General features: G+C 54.0%; 1 protein-coding gene across 1 annotated transcript; it reads right to left on the reverse strand.

Annotated features, from left to right (window-relative positions):
• Window positions 1-10,721: 10,721 nt before the first annotated feature.
• AQP6 (aquaporin 6) lies at window positions 10,722-14,843 on the reverse strand. Its single transcript, XM_084748931.1, has 5 exons — window positions 14,260-14,843; window positions 13,407-13,565; window positions 13,159-13,239; window positions 11,775-12,495; window positions 10,722-11,605 (listed from the first exon to the last, which is right to left on the reverse strand). The coding sequence occupies exons 1-4, from the start codon at window positions 14,650-14,652 to the stop codon at window positions 12,298-12,300; spliced, it is 831 nt and encodes a 276-aa protein (XP_084605057.1). The 5' UTR covers window positions 14,653-14,843; the 3' UTR covers window positions 10,722-11,605; window positions 11,775-12,297.
• Between the last annotated feature and the right edge of the window lie 520 nt (window positions 14,844-15,363).

Consider the following 15,363-nt stretch of genomic DNA (forward strand, 5'->3'; position numbering starts at 1 on the left):
ACAATGGGTTACAACTGTCAGTACCTCCTGTTCCAGGGGGGCCACCTGCTTTCTAAGGGCAACACACGTACATGCAGACAAAACACTTACATACATTAAACAGACAAACAAAAACCCCGTAGTAAAGTGGGAAGCAGTCATCTCCGTTTCAAAACTCTTTTCTCATCATTCTAAGAACTTATTTGAGACCAAGTCTCACCCCTGAGCCAAAGGGATGCCACTGCACCCAGCCTTGTAAGTCAAGCCTGCACTGATAACTCTGTGTCCACGCGGCCCTGCGTTCTCCAGAGATGGCCCAGAAAGCACAGGGCAAGGGCTGGGGACAGAGTCCCTGCCGGGTGGGGTATTGCAGGACAGAACGGAGGGCTTGCACTTGATGGCCCCGGGCTGTCCTCTGTGTGGAAGGGGGAGAAGGAACAGGTATGAGCACGAGAGGTTGTTCCTGTGGTGCCCGGTTCTCCTGCCACCCATGCGTGGCCTCTGTGGCTCAGGGCCAAAGACAGACAAGTCTGAGCCAAGCTCTCAGCCAGCTTTAAGGAACGCGTCCTGAGATTAGCTTGTTGGCTCTCCCTCTGAGTGGCATTAGTTCTCCCTCATGTTTACCATCTGGCTTTGAGTAAGAAGTCTTCCAGTGATCTCTGGCTGCCTGCGCTGTGCCAAGGTCTCCCGAAGGCTGTTCAGCTTTGCCCTCATCAACCCCGGGCCTCCGTGCTCTCCACAAAGCAGTCAGTCTGTGTGCCCACGTGTATGCATGCCTGGGACCAGAACTCGTTAGGCCGTAGAGAGGGGAGTCTGTGCTTAATGGTCCAGTCTTTCTGTTGTCAAAACTAACAAGTGGCTTTGCCCTTAGGTGAGTCGCTCCTACCACAGAGGGGAGATGACGTGCTCTGTCCAGTGTGCAGTAGCTAAAGAGATGCAAAGGGGCTGGGGTTTTTCATCTTTGGAAAGAAAAGCCTGGGGGTGGGGGGTGCTTCAACAAAGCACGGCCTTTCCTCCCAAGGAGCTGGCTGCTCTACCCTCCTGGGCTAATGTGCACTGACTATGGCTAACCGCCTGATGCATCTGGATGGTGTCCAGCCCCTCGGCAGAGCAACCACATCGGAGCTACAGCTGCCGGCATTAAAGAAGGGCTAAGCCCTTTCCAGCTGCTTTGCTTTAATGGGAACCTCCCGCCATCGGTCGGCAGCTTAAGGAAGCCATCTTAGCTGGGTCAGAGGAAATGACTAATCTCTGCATCTTCCCATGGTGCTGCTTGCGCTCCTTCGGAGGATCCGGGAAAGATAGCCTGGTGGGGTGGGAAGTGGCTGGATAATAGTGTTAAAGTGCTAGGCTGTTATCGTCCTGGAAGTGCCAGAGCTGGGCTGTGCCACACAGAGCTCCCGCGGCTGCCACAGCCCCCTCAGGAACACCACAGCCCAGTCCCTGGGGAACCTGGGCCCAGGCATATAAGGGATATCAGAAGGTAAAGGCTAGAAAAGCGGCTCCAAGAGCTGAGGAGGCAGGAAGAGGCCCTGGCAGGGTGCCAAAGAGTGAAAACTGAGAGAAGCGAGGGAGGTCACGCAGATGTGTGACGAGAACTTGGACGAGACTGTTGAGCTTGGTGGAGCTGGTGCCAGTCCTGTCAGTTAGAGACTGCCTGCTAAACTTCGGGCAGAATGCCGGCTCCAGAGAGATCCAGCGCGTTCCAGCACTGGCTTTAAGGACACTTAATGGAAGGGTGACACGAGCAGAGTGGCTTCAGTGAAGCGAGCGTGCTCTGTCAGGTGTGCAAGAGGGCCCAGGCTCCAGGCACACACCCAAACAGTACAACTGGTGTTTGATTTGAACAGTCGTGGAAAATTGGGCTCTTGGCAAGAAGCAGCTCTTAAACAGGGAGCAGCTATGTTGATGAGGACGTGCTGGGTGCCTTGAGAAAGGGTCTCCAACAGCTTCCGAATTACAGAAGAGCGCTGTGTCCTTGGCTGAGGTGTGGAGCCCTACGGAAAGGACCAGGAGACTGCTCTGCAAGGCCGCTCCCCCTCTCCCTTCCCCCCAACTCCCCTCTCTCATTTTACACTATTTTTTCACCTCCCTCAAACTTCCCTCTGCTGCCCTGACAAAGTCACCTACAGGGCAAGACAGGAGGTAGGAGGGTGGCTGATCCACTGCTGTTGAGTTTGCTCCCACCCAACCCTGAGTAGATCCACTGCTGCCGTGACCGTCAGTTGAGTGGAGGGTGGGCAGGGCATGGGTTCAGCTTCCCTGGTTCCCTTCGCTGCCAAGATGAGCTCACCACGAGCCTCGAGGGCTTCTCCATGCAGCGGAGGAATCCTTTCCTTTGCTGTCCTCTGACTTTCCCCTAGGCTACGCCTACTCCATGTCCACCACAAGGACAATGGTGTGGCTGTCTGCTGGGTGTTGTGGGTGTGGAGAGGGTAAGGAGCACAGTGGTAGCCACCTCACTGGGAACAAGACTTGAGGCCTCCCAGTGTGCCTCCTGCTTTGGCCTTTTGTTCCTATTAAATCCTGATTTAAAGAGCCAAGATTTGAAAGAGAAATGATCTTTTCATTGTTTATAAGATGTGCTTTAAAAATACCTGGCTAGGGCTGGAGAGATGGCTCAGAGGTTAAGAGCACTGACTGTTCTTCCAAAGGTCATGAGTTCAATTCCCAGCAACCACATGTTGGCTCACAACCATCTATAACGAGATTTGTATACATAATAAATAAATAAATCTTAAAAAAAAAAAAAGAAAGATTTAAAAAAAACCAACCTGGCTAATGCTGGGAGGTTTGGGGCATCTTATAATCAGTGGACTTTTACAATGTACCCTTTGTTCTTTTTCTTGTTGGCTAATAAAATTACAGCATATATTCCTACATTTCATGTTATTTTGGCATAAGCTGTTCTGTTAGTTGGTAACCCACCACCTTCCATGATCAAAGACAATTCTAGTATGTAGTGGTTCAAGGAGAATGGCCCACATCAGATTATATGTTGGGACACTTGGTGCCCAGTTGGTGGAATTATTTGGGAAGGATTAGGGGGTGTGGCCTTGTTGGAGGGGGGCGTGTCACTATGGGTGGGCTTTAAGGCTTCAGCAGCCCACACAATCCCAGCCCGGCTGTCTACCTTTGTGTCCTGGTTGCTGTCTCATCCTGTCAGCCCTTAGCTTCTACTCTACTGTGGTGCCTGCTGACCCGCCGCCATGCTTCCCACCACGGTGGTCATGGACTTTACCCCCGACACTGAACCCAGCAAGTAAATGCTTCCTTTTGTAAGTTGTTTTGGTTTTGGTTGGTGTCTCTTCATGGCAGTAGAAAAGTAGCTAAGACACAGTGAGGCAGTGCATGCTCAGAATGGAGGCTCGGAAATTGAATCCCGTGGTTCAGTTCCTGGTACCAACTAACAAACAAAACCCCAGGGAAGCCCTCGTCTGAGCATAGCTGCTCCAGGGAAAGCAGAGACACCAGGAATCTACACAGTCTCCGAGCACAAAGGAGCAGACAGACAACTTGTAATACAGGATCAAAATCTGTCCCTGTTGTCACCCCCAGAGAGAAGGGAGAAACATCGGGCGGTGGTGGTGGTGGCGGCGGCGGCGGCGGCGGCGGCGGCGGCGGCGGCGCACGCCTTTAATCCCAGCACTTGGGAGGCAGAGGCAGGTGGATCTCTGTGAGTTCGAGGCCAGCCTGGTCTACAAAGCAAGTCCAGGACAGCCAAGGCTACACAGAGAAACCTTGTCTCGAAAAACAAACCAACCAAACAAAACCCACTGTCAGACGGAGATGAGTGCGTTGACGCAGCGCAGTCTGTAGGTGGGTCCCATCAGAGCTGGCCATGGGGACTGTCTCTCATGATCCTTGTCCAATTTACTCACCAAATGCACAACCACCAAGGAAAGTCTTATGATCACGTAGATCAAGATGACTCCAATGAGGCTGAGGCAGAAGGATTATTACAAGGGTGAGGCCTGCCTGGGCCACATAGTTACCTGCCACCACAAATGAGACCGGCAGAGTCATGACTTGGGAAACTGATGAGGGAACTGTAAACCTGCTAGCGTGGGACAGACGACACTGAAGTCAGGGAAACTTGTCCTCAAATTAGTAGACTAAAAATGCAATTTTCTTTAAAAGGTCTTTTTGTGACAGGTGCTGAAACCCTGAAAAAAAGGTTTTCCGTGCGAGGGCAGAATCAGGGTAGAGTGTGGGAGCAGGGGAGTTAGAGCTAGAAGCTGATGCGCTCAGCAGTCGTGACGTAAGGCTGGAATTCAGGAGAAAGCCAGTTAGCGAGGGGCCTGGAAGCTGTCCCCAGGTGGAGAGCATTGAGCCCATGGCTCTAGACTCAATGTCACAGATGAAGGTCCTGGGCTGGGCTCTGGCCTGTCAGGGCGGGAGTTCCTGGTCCCCGCCCGTCTCTGGCCTTCTCCTCCAGGAGCCCTGACTTCTTCATCTGCCCTAATCAGAGCTCTGAAAAACCATTTTCCATCTTTCTCTCTCTCTTTTTTTGTTCTGTCCACTACCTGCAGTCTACTAATTAGTGCCATCAGACTCCTGTACCACCCCCCTTCACTGGCGGTGCCCGGCCTCCTCAGCTTTGCTGAACGTGACTCTGCCTTGGGTAGCTCTCCCTGAGAAGTGATTGCAGACCTTGCCTGTGGCAGCCCCCTGCCATGGCTGCCCAGAGTGGCCGCAGCGTGGCTACAAGGGTTCATCTTGATTAGCTCTTAACTTCCTCGCTGCCTTTCTCTCTGACACCGCTGCAGCTGGTCCTAAGCTTAGGTAAAAAGAAAAAAAAAAACACCCCAAAACCTATCAAGCTCCTTTTCTCTGGGCTCTTCCCTGCCTCCCTGGGCTTGTTCTGCGGCACGGAGGACAGCCGTGGAGCAGCATTGTGGGTAATCCTCTCTCCTCACCCGGGGGAGTCTTCCATCAGGAGTTCAAGGTCACTAACAAGAATCTTGATCAACTTGCCATCATGCAACCTTGTTACAGATAGCAAGGATATTACCCTATGCTGTACCGCAAACCTCAGATCTGATGTTGGTGCTGTCTGTCTGCCTCACTCTCTCTGCTTCTGTCTGTCTGTCTGTCTGTCTGTCTGTCTGTCTCTCTGTCTCTCTCTCTCTCTCTGTCTCTCTCTTTCTCTTTCTCTCTCTCATTACTATTGTTTTATTCATTAACTATCCAATTCTGTGCAGTTTGGTGTATTTTATTTTACACTGTAAATATTGAAAAAACAACACTATAAGGGCAATGAAAAGACAAAGAAAAAACATTTACTTATTATGAACAAAAGGTCACATTCCTAAACAGAAAAGGCTTCAGAAATTACTGCAAAAGTAACAAGCAGTAGGAAGTGGTGTGAGGGGCAGTGTTCATGGAGAACGAGCTACAAGGAACCCTTCAGCAAAGAAGAGCCTGGGCGTTGGGCGTGGTGGCGCACACCTTTAACCCCAGCACTCAGGAGGTAGAAGCAGGTGGATCGCTGTGAGTTCGAGGCCAGCCTGGTCTACAAAGTGAGTCCAGGACAGCCAAGGCTACACAGAGAAACCCTGTCTCGAAAAACCAAAAAAATAAAAATAAAAATAAATAAAAAGAAAAGCCCAGATTTGCAAAGGAAAGTTTCTGAAACATGAAAGGTCTCTTCCTGTAAGCTCCCTGTAAATATAGTACAGTGGCCAATGGATCAGATCAGACCCCGCTAAACACCGTTCGTCATTTCAGATATGTGTGAACAACAGGGTCAGCCTCAGCTTCCAGAGTAGCTAGGATTCCAAGTGTGCCAACTGCACTGCACTAGATGTGTGTACTCATACGTGTGTGTGTGTGTGTGTGTGTGTGTGTGGTGTCTTCCTCCAGCTGTCACCAGGAGAGACAGTCCTTCCTTGACGTCCTTTGCCAGCATTTCATCAGCCACAACACCTGTGCCGCCGACACACCTGAGCCAGTTGTTGGCTAACACGAGCAGCCTTGTTCTGGGAAGAGGGGTCTGATAAGACCACGGACTAAACGTGGTGTCATGGAAGTGGCTCTCGGAATTACTCTTCAAACCTTGTGCAAACCCATACCTCACTCACAAAGTTAGAAACTCAGAAGACTGAGCAGGAGTCAGCTGGGGGAGGGGCTGTCTAAAGAGAGAGTTGCCCTTAGCTGCCCCTGTGGGTGTGGGGTAGAAACCCCAGATTGAGAGGCTGAGTTTCTTCTGACGTTAGCCCTAGTTGATATGGGTCCAGAAAGCTGGTGCACCTGCAGGCAGCTGTAGCTGTTCTGGAAGCTGGCTCAGGCCAATTGTAGACTGTAAGACGCTAGGATTGCAAGCCAGCTCAGGGAACCCTGTGCGGTGCAGAGGGCTAGGCTCCGGGATCTTGGCAGGGCGCTGGTGCTCTCAGAGCTGTCTCTCAGGCTTCACCTCCCTGTGGAGGCTAGATGGCAGCTCCAAGCACCTCAGTGTTCTGAGGCTGTCCCGGGGGGCCGGTACACGTGCCGGGCTGGCATAGGTGGGGGCTGTGCTGACGGCATCCGTGGTGCAGCCAGCCCCGCAAGTGAACGCCAGCCCTCCTCTTGTGTGTTCAGCGCTTCCCGCCTCACCTCCAGTTCCTCCTGGTCGCCGAGCAGTCCAGGAAGACTGCATCTGGCTCAGCTGCACGGTGTGGCTCGTGTGTGTGTGTGTGTGTGTGTGTGTGTGTGTGTGTGTGTGTGTATGTGTGTGTGTGTGGGTGGGTCCGTCTGTCCATCCGTCCTGGAGCCTGTCTCTGTCTCTGGAGTACTGGGACCACAGGTGTGCAGCATCACCCTCGACTTCTGTTGTTTACTTTCCCTTGAAGTTCAAGTCCGCAAAGCCCTTTTCATTCTGTCACCAGCCTCCCCCAGTCTCCCAGCTCCTCCAAGTCAGCGCTCCTCGCTACCGGCTCTCCAGGGCTGAGAAGCCCGTTACTATGCGACTTCTCTTCTTGTGTGTGGCTTTTTGGAGGAGCCCACCTCACTTCTAGGAACACACACACACACGTACTTACACACACACACACACTCACACATGTACTCACACACACTCACTCCCACTCATACACACTCACACATACTTACACACACACTCACTCACACACACTCACACGCACTCACGCATGTACTTACACACACACACACACACACACACACACACACACACACACACACACACACGGCTCAGCTAAGCCCAGGGTGTGGAAAGGAGGCAATGTCTTCCTTAGTAGCAGCTCTGCCTTTGCCCTGAACCGCACAGGAAGCAGCCATGCTCACATGTGTGAGATGGCATTTAGCACGATGGTGCGAGGAGCCATGAGCTCTGACTCAGTGGCATGAGGTAAGAGCAGGCCTCACACGGCTTTCCCAGCCACCTTCACTGCAGAGCTTTCCAGATGAGGAAATGAGTCGGTGACCTAAAAAGCTCAAGAGCCTACAATCCCTTCGGAAGCTGAGGCAGGACTTTTCTCTCAAATTCAAGGCCAGATCAGGTTACAGAGTAAAGACCCTGTTTCAAACCAACCTTGTGGCCCTCTTGCCCCCAGCTCCTGAGTGCTAGGATTACAGGCATGTGCCACCACAGCACAGTCATGTGGTGTTGGAGGTCAAACCTAGGGCTTTGCCCAGCCTAGGCGAGCATTAGCCACGTCTTTTCCTTCAGCCTTGGCCTTAAACCAAAGTGGCTCTCTTGGAAAGAGAGTCTCTGGTTTGGTCCCCATTTTCCCTTAAACCCGGGAGCCAAACGTGTCCCAGAGCCTGACCCCTCTCTGGGCTTTCCCGCCTTGCACAGTATGGTCCCAGATGAGGCCTGTCCTCTTTACACCTGAGGTGGTGGGTTAAAGAGGAGCAGTGGGAGGTGGGGGGACAAGGGGCTTCCTGCCAGCCAATCGGAAGTAACTGCCTAGGCTCTGGGCTCATATCAGCTGCTCCCGCTAAGACAATCATGAACATAAAAGGCTAATTGTATTAATCACCAAGGCACCCATCCCGCGCCCCCCTCCCCTTCGAGAGAATTATGAATTGCCACTGCAGATGGCTCTGCTGATTGAAAGCGGTACTCAGCAGGAAGAAGGGCCAGATCAGATTACACACCATTAATTAAAAACTTCCCCTGACAAATGAGAGAAGGGGGTGGGGGTGGGGGGGATGCACACTGAAGGCCTGCCTGGTGGGTCTCTGTCCTCCCCAGACCTTTTGTCCCCAACCAGCCCCAGGGACTGTGGTGGTGAAGCCTACTTGGCCAGCTGGAGCCACTGCGATCTGGAGCACCGAAGGCCAGCTCTTCCCTCGTCCAAACAGATGGCCTGTTGTCCTAGTAAAGTCTCCAGAGAGCGAGACGCCAACCTTTGCGCACTAACTCCGTCCAACTTCCCCCAGCTCTTCAGCTTTAACCTGATTCCTCATTTCTCAGGAAGCCTGGCCCTTGCTCTGCCTCTCCTCCACAGAAGGCCTTCTAAGGGACTGTCTGTGAAAGCGGCTCCCGGCTCTCTCTCAAGCCACCTCCTTGCTCTTTTGGGGTCCCTTTGGGGGATCTCTGCGACCACCCCCAGGCAGCGGAGTAACTGTCTGCGGGAGGCAGGAAGGCTGTCCGCTTCAACTAAGCAGCCGGCGCTGGTTCATAAATTGGGAGTCCGACCCTGAGAAGTTTATTTTAGGCTTATTTAAATTCAGCACAATTTGGTGAAAAATTTCCTGATAATTGATAATAATTCAATCCCCCGTGTGCACAATGAAGTTTAAGACGCAAGTACATCAAAACTCTTTGTAACGTGTATGTGACATATCCCATAAAGAAGGAGCCCAAGGCCGGGCGTGGTGGCGCACACCTTTAATCCCAGCACTTGGGAGGCGAGAGGCAGGTGGATCACTGTGAGTTCAAGGCCAGCCTGGTCTACAAAGCGAGTCCAGGACAGCCAAGACTACACAGAGAAACCCTGTCTCAGAAAAAAAAAGGGGGGGGGGAGGGAGTGGCCTAAGGACTATCAAGGCCATGATAAGGATCTGAGAGGCAGATCTGTGTGGTTTTGCTCCCTGCACACAAAGTTCAAAGGTCACCAGGCTATTTTCCACTCCCACACCCAGGCTTCTGGGCAGATAACAGGTTATATGTCTCTCCCTTTATTTTTTTCCTTATTTTTTGTTTTTCTTTGTTTGTTTGAGACAGGGTTTCCCTGTGTAGCCCTGGCTGTCCTAGAACTCACTCTGTAGACCAGGCTGGCCTCGAACTCACATCGATCCACCTGCCTCTGCCTCTGGAGTGGTGTGCACCACCACCGCCCGGCTGCATGCCTCCCTTTGAGGGAACAGGCCTGTGTGTTTCAACTCCTGTTTCCCCAGGTGCCTGTCCGTGAGCACAGGGACCTTTGTGCTTCCCACAAGTGAATTCTAGGATTGCCAAGGATGCTCCAGAGTTGGGAGTGGAGACACGAACTCTGGCTACCACCCTCTTCCCAGCCCTGCGAGGAGCAGGGGGCTTCTCGGCTGCTGTCATTTGGGCTCATTCGGAGCTGCAGGTTCTGAGATCTCCTCTTCTTGATCAAATCCTCCCTCCCCTCCCTCCCCTCCCTCCCCTCCCTCCCCTCCCTCCCCTCCCTCCCTAGCTGCCCAGCCTCAGTCACTCATTCATCAACCATGTACCGAGCACCCAGTGTGTGCTTGGCTCCGGGGGGAACAGAGATAATTTTTCAAGAGGCTTAAAAGCCTACCGCAGGAGCTCCCCGCCACAGCCCTCCGGCCCCTGCCCCCTCCTTCCAGCAGCTGCAGCTTGTCTGAGACCCCATGGAGCTCTACTTCAGAAAATTCTAACCTGGGAGCTAGGGAGACTTTAGGGGTCTAAGCAATGGAGTCAAGTGACCTCTGGCAAGTCAATCACATCCTCTGCACGTGAGCATGCGCACACACACAGACACACACACACACACACAGACACATAGACACACACACACACACACACACACACACACACAAACACATAGACACACACACACACACACACACACACACACACAGACACACACAGACACACACACAGACACACACACAGACACACACACACACACACACAAACACATAGACACATACACACACAGACACACACACACACACACACACAGACACATAGACACACACACACACACACACACACACACACACACACACGCTGTCCCTACTTATAAAAGGGCACAGGAGAGAGGCAAGAAGCCCCTGGGGCTTTCCATTGTGAAGATGAATGACCAGATGACGAGGGCTCAGCTTGGAGAGATGTGGATAGCACTTGGCACCAATGAAGTCATAGATATCACAGACTACAGAGCATAGATGCTGGGCCACGGACAGGCCACTGCTGTAGTCACAGGCTGCGTCAACCTGCCCTTGTAAGGCTTTGGCAGCCCCTCCCATTGGAAGGAAGATGTTGGAAAAGGATCTATCACTTGTCTTTTTTTTTTTTTAATGGATTTGGCTGCTGCATTTCAGGGTACCATGGTGATGGGTACCATAGAGATGAGAACCGGCTTGAACTGGCTTATCTCTTCACTCCAGGGCCCCTCCCCACACCCTACCCCCACAAAGCTCCCAGGTCAGTAGACCCCAGAGGGTTCTGGGTAAGCTGACCCAGCGAAAGGCGGCAGAACCTGCTTTCCCTCCCTCCCCGCTCCCTCCCTCTCAATCAACCCCCTCCTCTTCCCCCCTTCCCATTACCAACAGCAATTGTATTCAAACCCAATAATTACAGTGACTGCAACAATAATCATCATTTATTGGCGATGTTCTACCAGCGTTTAACTTCCCAAAGCATTTTCTAACTCATTGTTGCCAGCAGCATTCCCCGTGGGAGGAGCGTGCCCATTTTACAGCGGATACGATGAAACCCAGATAGGACCCCACCCCCACCCCCACGACGCCTCCTGGCGTAGGCAGAGCGGATGTGCAGCAGCCTTCACCACTTAGCGAAAACAGTCAACTGCCAGCGTCCTTCAGAGGGACTCAACTTCTAACCTCCGCTTTCTGGGCCATCCCTGCTCCTGTCATTTAACAGGACTTAGCAGCTTCTGTGGGGCCCATGATGCTCCCCCCCCCACCCCGTGACTACACTGAGAGGCCCTGAGGGGGGAGGTGGCGGCAGGGGGGTGAGGGGGAGAAGGGGGGGGCGCGAGGTGGAGGGTGGCCTATCTGGCCCAGAGCTCCCATCTTAACCAATGTGAAGGCTCCTCTGTGTCAGCTTGTTCCCTGAGCATTTGTGAAATAAGAGTGAATGTCTTTTGGAAGAGCCGCCTCTGTCCTTAGAAGCCCAGACCACACCCAGAGCTCAGGCTGTCCCAAGGACTGGTGTTCCCCTCTTCTCTTCAGTGAGAAAGTCTGGGGATTCTGAAGTTCCCTCCTCAGAGTCCAAGCAGAATGGCTATTTGGACCCCAATTCCCATCTCCCCCAAGACAGGGATCCAGAGGCCCAGGGTGCCCGCTGGGGTCCTGCTGCCTGATTTCTGTCTCCCTTCGCTCTTACCTTTAAGAAATGGAAAAGGGTCATGAAACTAGAAACAGGACCATGAGAAGATGGTGGTGTGGGGGAGGGAGGCTGGGGAATAGGGGGGAAACATGTGACATGAACGCAGAAGAGGAGGACCTGTGGGGAGGATGGGGACCAGCAAGAAATGACCAGGATGTGGGGGGGGGGAGGAGGACCTGTGGGGAGGATGGGGACCAGCAAGAAATGACCAGGAGGTGGGGGGGGGGAGGACCTGTGGGGAGGACGGGGACCAGCAAGAAATGACCAGGAGGTGGGGGGGGAGGACCTGTGGGGAGGACGGGGACCAGCAAGAAATGACCAGGAGGTGGGGGGGGGGGGCCGGAAAAGGGGGTCGGCGAGCCAGGCAGAGGATCAACAAAAGAAAAGTGTGAATAAAAATGGCCCATCCAAACCGCTTTACTTTGTATGTTAAAATTTAAAATCTGAAAAGAAAGAAAATGAAAAAAAGAAAAAGCCAGGAAAGCCTTGGAGAATTAACTGTGTGGATTTACCCCTCGGATTCTTTCTGTCTGTAAATGCGAAAGCCAATCATGGCAGTGTGACTAAGTCCCAGCTACTTCATAGGCCAAAGCAGGCAGGTTGTGACTGTAAGGTCAGCCTGCTTGATGAAAACGGGGGAGGAGGAAACAAGTGTTTTGTTAGGGAGAGAGATTGGTACCCATGGTTAGAACACAAGGCTGGCCTCCTGATCCCCCACACACCAGGGACACGCCTCAAGCCAGGTCACTCAAGGCACGACGCCCACCTGCAGGCTGCCCTAGCGGCTCAAGGGGCCAGGGGCCGTGCTGTCACACGCTTACTTCTGTATCCTCCGAGTTTGTCTGGGATTCTTTCTTCTGGGGTTCCACATCTACCACTTTCTCCACCTTTGCGATGCCCACGAGGATGGCCAAGCGCTCCCCGACAGTCTTGGTGTCCGGGAACAGGATGAAATTGTAGATAAGCGAAGCCAAGACGGCCCCTGTGAGGGGTCCCACCCAGAAGATCTGAGGAGACAGAAGTAGGCGACCGGCACCACAGGCTGGTTTGGGAGCCCTGCCTGTTCCCCTGACACTGACTTGTCCTCAAGCCCAGCCCCGGGGACGCTTAAATGCCTACAGGACAATAACCTGAGAGCTACGGGCCTAAGGGTGAGGTGACCTCACCTTCCCTGGAGTGGGGGCCCTGCAACGTGCAGCCAACGCTAAAGCTGGGGCTCCGGTCTCCTCTCCCACTCCTGCCTCTCTCCTCTCACCTCTCCTGTTTTAGCTCTGACTACTGCCGTTTCTGTCTCTGCCTCTGTGTGGTCTATTTCTGTTTGTCTTTTTCTTTATTCAAGTTTGAAAATTGGTCCAGCTGGAGAAAGTGAAGACGGAAACAGACGGAACATGAAGCCTGGGCCAAGGCTGCAGTTCCTGCCCTGGCCCACTTCGTGGGAGCGAGTCCCTGGATACTGCAGGATGCTGGAGCTGAAAAAGAGCCGGTGCAAGCCAGGACACTCACCTTGGCCCTTTGAATGCTGGGAACTCTGCACTCTTGGGTGGTCTAACCAGCCTGGGGCCAGGAGCTGGTTTATCTAACGCCATGTGGACTCCTAACGGAAACCTACCACCTCTGGTCCTTCTGTTTAGCCCCCACAGCCCCGGGGCTATGCCAGCAGAGTTCCTCACCCAGTGGACGGCAAACTTCCCAACAATGACCGCAGGCCCGAAGGACCGAGCTGGGTTCATGGAACATCCAGTGAAGTAGATCTGGGGAAAAAGTACAGGCAAATATGAGGGAGGGTGTGTGGTTGAGGCAGCCCTGAGGGGGGGGGGGGCGCGGAGAGGGTATTCCCCTCTGCCTGAGCTCAGACACACACACACACACACACACCCCGCCGCTAGCAACACACATTGTGTCCTACTTTGTCCCTTACCCCAATGAGGTGGCCCAGTGCTACGGAGGTCCCGATCATGGCGGCTGGGGACGCCAAGGTCTGCCGACCGTCCATGGAAGCGAAGACACAGAGCACCAGCTGCAGCGTCAGGACCAGCTCCACAGCCACAGCCTGGCCGATGGAAGTGCTGTTGTGGACCTTGGCAGAGAGGATGGCACCGGAGTGGACGTGGGCTCTGAGCCCCGGGGTCAGTGAGACTCCTAGGCCCAGTCTCCTCAGGCGTGAAGGACGACCCTCACAGCATCAGAACCTAAGGAGATCTGTGCAGCCGGCTCACATCATGTCTGGGTGCCTGCGCGCCCCCGCCCCCGCCCTCCGTGGAAGTGTCTAGCACCTTTCCCACTCTGCCATTGACTGAGGCCCTGTAGATCATGGGGGTGACGCCAAAGTAAGGGAGTAGAAAGCTTGAGAAGAGAGTGGAGGAGGCCTGTGGGTAGGAGAAGAGGCAGGTGGGACAGAAATGATTAGGGGAGTGAAACAGGACCTAGAACACCGGGGAAATAGCGGAGCATGGCACACAAAACAGGAGCAGGTAGGGCCTCTACCTCAACGCCAGCCGCACTCGGCTATGCCAGCCTTAAGCTGCCTGGCCTTCTGACTCCCTCCTCTGTGTATTGCCTTTCCCTGCCCCATGTGTTCAGCACACCAAGTTTCCATTCCTCGATGGCCTAGCCAAACACTTAAGCCCATTGCTCCAGAACGTGCCAAACACATGGTAACACGACTTTCCCGTCCCTGCCTCCTTCCCCCCTGTCTGGCCTCCCACGCTGACCACCTGACTCTCTCAGGTGCCCTATAATTGTGCCACATGCCCCAGCCTCTTTGCACCTACCACGTTGACCCCAAGGGTCTCTCGGACACCTCCTGGAGTTACCCCATAGAGAAGAGCCGCGCCAACAGTGGCCCCTGCCAGCTGAGCAGCTATATAGGCCACAGCCCGAGGCAGAGAGATATGGGATCCCACGAGATAGGCCAGTGTCACGGCAGGGTTGGCGTGGGCCCCGCTGGTCTTCCAGGAGATCTGCACAGCTGTGGCTGTGGCCAGGTTGAAGGTGATGGCGATTTGTAGCACAGAGGGGAGTGCCACAGGCCAGGGCAGGACGGAGCCCACGCCGAAGAACACGTAGAGCCCGGTGGCTAGGAACTCGGCAAACAGTGCCTTGCTGATGGCCGTCCAAAGCCCGCCCGCCAGCAGGTAAGCTCTGCCACACAGCCCTAGCTCCATGTCACCCCCACTTTCCTTCAGGTCTGCAGCTCCTCCCTGCCTCTCTCAGTTCCCCCAGCTCTCTTGTCCCCTGCCAGACTCTGTTGTCCTCCCTGGCTGTGGCAGGTCCCACTAGCCCAGCTAGGGTGCCTCCAGCACACTGCTGTCCTTAGGAGCAAGCTGTGGGGCGCCTGCCCCTGGGATTATGTGTGTCTGGGGGTGGGAGGTACAGAGTGCTCACGTGCCTGCCCCAGCTTGGGCTCACCTGACCGGAGGGGGGCCAGGCCAGTAAGGGGGTAACACTGGCCACTGAGCTGGAACCTCCCAGGACAGCCAAACACTGGCTGCTGAATAAAACCTAGCCTGAGAGCTAGAGACTTGCGAGGCCCCAATGTTATCTTAGCCACAGCAAGGTCACTGAGAACCCCATGTCTAAGGCCTGCTTCAGCGGTGCCCATGTCCTAGTGGCCTGGTCTCTTCTTCCCAAGAGGTGGGGTGTGTTCTGTACCCCGTAATCCTCAGTGTGAAACTAAGTTCTTTCTGCCGTTCCCGCACGAGATGTCGCTTCCAGGTGGCAGACATGAACAGAGCCAGCTTCACTGAGGAGGTGGTCCTGGGTGTGTGGAAAGGACCACTCGGACTGTGCCAGCTGCGCCACGTGGCCCTGAACCTGTTAGTGGGGATTTCCTCCAGCTCTTCCCTTACTTCCTGCCTCTACGCCTTCTCTCACCC

This window comes from Acomys minous, assembly GCF_964271855.1.
Source record: "Acomys minous genome assembly, chromosome: 12".
Lineage (NCBI taxonomy): Eukaryota > Metazoa > Chordata > Mammalia > Rodentia > Muridae > Acomys > Acomys minous.